At 29.6% G+C, this 7,500-nt stretch overlaps 1 protein-coding gene across 1 annotated transcript in view; it reads left to right on the forward strand.

Moving 5' to 3' along the window:
- Window positions 1-6,487: 6,487 nt before the first annotated feature.
- The window catches only part of LOC136086878 (general transcription factor II-I repeat domain-containing protein 2-like), a 1,064-nt gene continuing 51 nt past the window's right edge, over window positions 6,488-7,500 (forward strand). The window contains exons 1-3 of the mRNA XM_065809374.1: window positions 6,488-6,734; window positions 6,782-7,276; window positions 7,346-7,500. The exon at window positions 7,346-7,500 is cut by the window's right edge and continues 51 nt beyond it. Coding sequence (XP_065665446.1) covers window positions 6,488-6,734; window positions 6,782-7,276; window positions 7,346-7,500 — 897 coding nt within the window. The remainder of the gene's footprint in view (window positions 6,735-6,781; window positions 7,277-7,345) is intronic.

The following is a 7,500-nucleotide window of genomic DNA, read 5'->3' on the forward strand; positions in this document are numbered from 1 at the left end:
CTTTGTTTCTATAGCATTTATTTTCTTGAGATAAACTTAAAATCTGCAAAAACCTTTCATTTTCTTAATACTGCATTTTATTGCAAAAAATGAAGTATTTATTGTAATACACGTGAGATTTTCACACATCACAATTCGATTGTTAAATTGAATAACATTATCAGTGTTGTGACCAAAACTAAAAATCGTAATTAACTAAAGTAAAAAAAACCGTACCTAAAACTAGCTGACTAGCTTTTAGCCTAACTAAAACTAGTCGACTAACTTTTTAGTTAACTAAAATTAGTCGATTAACTTTTTAGCTATTTTAAATTATTTGACCAAACTTTAAGCCTAAATAATACAAGGCTATCAATACCCATGTATTGATAGCCTTTACGCCGTCTGGGACAGAAAAACTAGGTCAGCGCCTCTATTTCTCAAACTTTTCCTATATTTTCAGAGAAAGGATCTTTTTTTATTATTTTTAGATACCTTCTTTTTCTTTGGCTCCCCTTGGACATCTGCTGCCTTGGACAAACTGTGCTTTTCGCTAAACTTGTCCCTTTATAACTTATTTTATATATTAGTAATATATAAAATATATTAATTATAAATTAATAAATATATAATATAATTAATTTATATAATATATTAAATAATAACTATATTCTTTAAATTAATTATTTTATATATAATATAAATAATTTATATAATATAGTTATTATTGACTATATTATATATACAATTAATATATATAAATAACATATTTTTAGCTAAATAAAGAGTCGACTTGTATTCAGGGCCGCCTAGAAGAGAGAGAGGGGGGGGGGGAAAAACAAAGACAGTTTGTCGCAGGCGGCAGATGTCCAAGAGGCGCCAAAGAAAAAGAATTTGTTTCAAAAATTCTGACAGAAACGACACGATGGACTTTAGTTAGAATTCAGACTTGCGGCCGCCGTGTAATCTGCAGAGGTGGTTACACCATTTTAAAAATGAAATATCTTTAAAAATGCAAATTATTAAAAAATAAATTATTTATGTTGGTCTAAAAATTATATAAACTCCCTAATTATGACTATTACACACAAAAAAAATTTTTAAATCTTGTTATGCGTTTACGAGTTGCTGTAAGTTACAATTTACAGTTGTAATTTGCTAAAGTAAATGAATTTAAAAGGTTTGCTTTTCAGATTTTTGAGGTTTTTCAAGAGAAATAGTTTTTAATTTATTATTTAACTATATGTAATAATTCAAATAATTATGTGAAACAAATTTATAAAAATTAAATGGTGCAATATTTTTTAAAAAGTTATGTTTTGTGCCGCAACTATATTCGGATTTCCTTAAAGTAAGACATCCAATCATTTTTTTATGTAAAAACTCGTAACTTTGTTAGCTCTACATTCTTAAAGAGCTAATATATTTATTTACGACAATTAGATTGTTAAAGTTTTTTATTAAATTTATATTGATTAATTAAATATCTGTTAAACTATTTACTTTTATTTTTATTTTAAAAATTGTAAAAAATAAACTAAGTATTTATTCGGTATAGTAGATAAACTAAGCAGTTCTAAGCAAACAAAGCAAAAGAGGTTCGTAATTTTAATCTGAAAGAAATATATAAAATATACAAATATATGCTGTATTAAATTAAAAATAAAAAAATAAATTAAATAGCATATATTAGTTGAATATTTTTGTTACTAATTTTGTTAAATATTAGTAATTTTATGATTTAAATTAAACACAAAAAATGACTTATTAATTAAAACTTTAAAAAAAATTTGGTAGTGATATGCCTAAATTTAAAAGCCATAACATGACATTTTAATAGAAAAATAATAAAAAAAAGTTCTTTTGAAAAGATCCTCAGTTGTCATCAAATAAGGCCCTCGAAGCGTCTCTGCTATAAAGCCAAATGTTATTTAATTCAGTAAAATAACATTTGGGGCAATACATGTACAGACAAAACATTTTATTTACCTACTTTTCACAAATTATATATAGAATTGGTATTTCTGAAATTTAAAAGAAATTTAATGAATGTCTTTAATTTGATTTGGATAACTTTATTTTATTTCTCATCTCAACAAATTTTATGGAATGTCCTTATTGAAACCTCAAAGTCATGGTATCCTGCTTCATACTATATAAATAGTTTTTTCTATACGATATCTATAAATTTATTTTAAGAAATTAAATGTCAAGCAATAATACGTTTTTCATATAGTCAAAAAGAAATTGAAATTGATTCAAAGTTTATTGAGGAAACTACTAAAACGACATACGAATATCACTCAATTGAGGAGGAAACTTCAAAATGGGTTTGCAATAAGTGTAGTAATAACAGATCTAAAAAGTACTCAGGTAAAACATCAAAAAGTATATTAGATTACTATTATGAACATGATCACGAAATTATAACGCCGAAAAGGAAACGAAACATGAGCGGTTAGTCAAAAGAACTTTGCGATAAGATTGATAGAAGTCTCTTGATAATCACTATTGCCTGTTGTCTTAAATTTATGTTGGCAGAAAGTAATGCCTTTAAAGAATTTGTTTTTTGCTTAAATCCAGAGTACAAAGTGCCTTGCCGAAAAATGTTAAGATCTCTTTTAACAGATTTATATCGAGAAAAAGTTGATCTTTTGAAGTATATTATCTTTAATTAAAGTTTTATCTATTACTACTGATGGGTGGACGTCCTGTCAAAACTATAGTAACATATCTGCAACTGCACTTTTAATTTCTGACAAAACCACTTTCATCAGTTTTTGTTTGGGAATTGCATACCTTAATGGGCGACATGAAGCAGATAATTTAAAAGACGGTTTACTGAAAATTTTAGAAATATTCAAAGTAGATGATAAAATAATGAGTGTAGTATCCGACGACGCCAGTAACATACGCAGTTTAAATATTCAACCAATCAGAAGTATGGGGCATGTTTCGCAATTAATAGTAAAAAAATGATTTAGTTAAAGAAGGTGAAAGATTTAGTTGAAGAAAGTGAAAATAATAGTTCATCTAAATTATTTTTTTATTGTAAAAACATTAAGTGCCGAAAAATTGTTACATCTTTCAATCATTCATCTCAACTTAATGATTTATTAGAAGAAAGTCAAATGCGACAAGGTGTTGAAAGAAATCACACACTTCATTTGATTCAAGATGTGAAAACTCGTAGACATTCCACGTTTCTCAGGGCAGAAAGATTGCCTAAACTTCACTCCCACATAAAAAGATATTTTTAATTATAAACAACAATACAAAGATATGCAAAAAAAATTTGCTTGATGAAGATGAAATAGTTAACTTAAAAGAAACGGTAAAAGCATTAGCAAGCTTTGATCAAGTAAGTGTTCTTTCAGGCGATACTTATGCAACATGTTCTTTAATTATTCCAAGTATACGGTACCTTGAGAAGCAACTAAATAAGAAAAAAAGTGAAACCCCTCCTTTAATTCTGACTTTAAAATTGCATTTATTTGAATCTTTAAAAACTTACAAAGACTCATATGATTTAGAGAACAATTCGTTTTTATTTTGTGCCACTTTTTTGGATCCAAACTATAAGTTTTCAATTCTTTGAAAAGTATAAGGAAAAAATATTTAAAATTCGTGAAGGAATTTTTGTCGGAATTTCACCTGACAAAAAAAGTTTATAAAATAACTCCAATTAAAAAGGTGACAATCAAATCAAAAAAATTAAAGTTAACATTTGACGATTAAGATAATGATTTAGGTAGTGACAGTGTCAAAACAATTAGTTTAAGTTTAAAAAAGGAAATTAGTGGTTATAAAGGGTGTTTTTTTAGAGGTATAGAACTTTAAGTTGGCATTACTGTTCAAGATGGCGACCGATTTAACAGGTGACAAGTGATTTATTCTCAGTTTGGTTTGTCAATTCATCATGAATAGACTCACGCCTGAACAACGCTTGCAAATAGTTCAATTTTATTTCGAAAATAATGGTTCTGTGCGGAATACGTATCGCGCTCTACGTCCATTTCATCCTCGACAAAATCATCCATCAGAGCGTTTAATTCGATTAACCATGGAACGTTTTTGCACCACGTTTACTCTTATTGATAACTCGCATCCCCAGAGACGCCGTACGGTGCGTACAGAAGAAGCTATTGCTACTGTAGAGCGTAGCATTGCGGAAGACCCGAATGAGTCTATCCGCCATCGAGCACAGGAATTGGATCTGTGTCTATCCACTGTATGGAAGATTTTGCGGAAGGATCTTGGTATGCGTGCTTACAAAATCCAACTCGTGCAAGAATTGAAGCCAAACGATCATCAAGCAAGGCGTAGATTCGTCGAATGGGCCGAAAACGAGATTGCCGTTGTTCCCGATTTTCATAAGCGAATTTTCTTTAGCGATGAAGCGCACTTCTGGTTGAATGGTTACGTCAACAAATAAAACTGCCGCATTTGGAGTGAAGATATTCCTCAAGTGTCAAAACACCGTTACATCCAGAAAAAATGACTGTTTTGTGCGCTTTATGGGCTGGTGGAATCATTGGTCCGTACTTCTCCAAAAATGATGATGGCCAGAACGTTACAGTCAATGGTGATAGGTATAGAGCCATGATTACAAAATTTTTCATTCCTGAATTGAACAACCATGATGTCCAGGAGCAGTGGTTTCAACAAGACGGCGCAACATGTCACACAGCTCGTGCCACAATCGATTTATTGAAAGACACGTTTGGTGACCGCCTAATTTCACGTTTTGGACCTGTGAATTGGCCTCCAAGATCTTTTGATTTAACATCGCTAGACTACTTTCTGTGGGGCTATGTAAAGTCATTGGTCTATGCGGATAAGCCACAAACGCTTGACCATTTGGAAGACAACATTCGCCGTGTTATTGCCGATATACGGCCACAAATGTTGGAAAAATTCATCGAAAATTGGACGTCCAGATTGGACTACATCCGAGCCAGCCGTGGCGGTCATATGCCAGAAATTTTTAAAATGTGGCATTACATTTTAAATATTTAAAATGTAATGCCACAAGATTATCTTTCTAATAATAAAAATTCTTGTCAATCGAATAATCCATCGTTGTTTTATTGCAATTTAAAGTTCTATACCTCTAAAAAAAACACCCTTTAATAAAATTGTCATTACAGGATCGAAATGTTTTACACTTTTATCATCAAAATCAACATGTGTTTTCGAATAATGCATTGAATTTCAATAATGATTTTATGTACAACTGGTACCAGTGCACCAAGTGAGCGTCTTTTCTCTGACGCATTAAACAATTTGTTTGCAAAGCGAAACAGAATGACAACTGAATATTTTCAAATGTTAATGTTTTTGTACAAAAATTAGGAACTTTTTAATTTAGTTTAAATTTATTTAATGTAAAACGGAAGTTTTTTCGAGAAATAATTATATTTTTAGTTTATTTTATTAATATATCTTTTTTGTGCTATAAACTGTTATAAACTCTGTTGTTATAAATTTTTACAGTCGCGTTGCAAGGAGAGGTGGCAAAGGGGCAATTGTCTTCTCAGTTAAGCACGGGACGTTTTTAAAACGTTTAAAAATTATTAAAACGAATATTACTGAATAATAAAGTTGCAAATTTTTTAGTCATTATCAAAATAAACTAAAGTTTATTTTGAAAATATAGGAGTGTGTGAATTATTTAAAACTAAAATTATAACTGGGTTACTTTTTTTTGTTATAATTTAATGCTTTTAAAAATTGATAAGTTTTCTTTTTATTTGAAGGTTTAAAAATACCGATAGAAGTAATATTTACGCTATAACACTGGCATTAATACCTATAAAAACCCATTTGAAATATCTGAAAACCCTTTTGCAATGTTTCATAAAATTATTTTAGGTATCTGCAATATTTTTCCGATTGGGTGTTTTTAAACAGTTGCAACAACCTCATAGGCATTTATCTCCGAGCTGGGAAAAAATACAAATATTCAAATTTAGTTTAAAACAGGGGTGGCCACAATAAGGCCCGCGAGCCAATCCGGCCCATAGCAACCTTTTATCCGGCCCGTCATTTAATTGTAAAAATAAGAAAAAAACTATAAACATATATAATAATAATAAATTATATATAATTTAAATTTTTAAATTATTAAATTTAAAAATTTTTTTTGTAAAAAAACAATCGCTTTAAATAATTAAAAATACATTAAACAAATTCCTGCCGGCAATTAATCGTAGGATTAATTTCCGGCACGGCCGGCAATTACCATTTGCGTTTTTTATTTGTAAACGGCTCTTCAAAATCAAAACAATAAAAAATCGACAAGGAATGTCGTTTATTTAATGATGAATGGCAAACTAAATACTTTTTTGTTGAATGTAATTCAGTGCTAGTATGTTTAATATGTAATGAATCGGTTTCAGTGTGCAAAGAATATAATTTAAGTAGGTAATATGATACAAAACATTCAAAAACATATAATCAGTTTGTCAACGAGGTGTGGAAGGAAAAATCAATTAAATTGAAAAAAATGTTATTTGAACAACAAGATTTGTTAAAAAAGGGCAACACTGAGACAGAAAATACTATTGCAAGTTATGAAGTGAGTCTTCTTTTAGCTAAAAATTGTAAACCATTCAGTGATGGGAAAATTATTAAGGAATCTCTTGAAATTGTGTTCAAAAACATTTGTCCTAAAAAATTGAAAATTTTAAATAATATCTCCCTCTCAAGACAAACAATTACACGAAGAACATGTGATATTGCTGATGATCTGAGTTTTTCATTGACTGAAAAATAAAAGCATTTCAGTATTATTCAATAGCTATTGATGAATCAACTGATATATTACAAACTGCTCAATTAGCTATTTATATTCGTGGTATTGATAATGATTTTCTTGTTACTGAAGAGCTACTTGACATCTATCCTATGCAAGGCAGAACAACAGGAGAAGACATTTTTCTTGCTATGAAGAAAGTTTTTAAAAAGTTCAACTTGACTTACAACAGATTAATTTCAATTACATCAGATAGTGGCGGCTCAATGATTGGAAAAAAAATGGGTGTTGTTTCCAGACTGGAAAATGAAATGGCAGAAAACAACTTGTCATTAATTAAGCTGCATTGTATTATTCATAAGCAAAATTTAACAGCAAAGACTATGGATGTGGAAAATGTAATGTCCGTAGTTGTTAAAGCAATAAACAGCATTAAGTCCAGTGCATTACAAAGTAGGCAATTCGAGGCTTTTCTTGCTGAAAATGACTCAGAATATGGTGGTCTGCTTTATTGTACTAAGGTGAGATGGCTTTCTAGAGGTAATATGCTAAAAAGAACTTATGATTTGAGACAAAATATGTTGGATTTTTTCAAAATTATCAACTAAGATTATCCACCAGAGCTAGAAGAAAACGAGTTTGTTGAAAAATTTGCATTTCTAGTAGACTTGACCCAACTTTACAATATACTTATCAAAGAACTCCAAGGAAAAGATCAATTAATTGGAAAAATGTTTATTCTAGCTTTTCAGTTGAAATTAACT

The sequence above is a fragment of the Hydra vulgaris genome, chromosome 11, assembly GCF_038396675.1.
Source record: "Hydra vulgaris chromosome 11, alternate assembly HydraT2T_AEP".
Classification (NCBI taxonomy): domain Eukaryota; kingdom Metazoa; phylum Cnidaria; class Hydrozoa; order Anthoathecata; family Hydridae; genus Hydra; species Hydra vulgaris.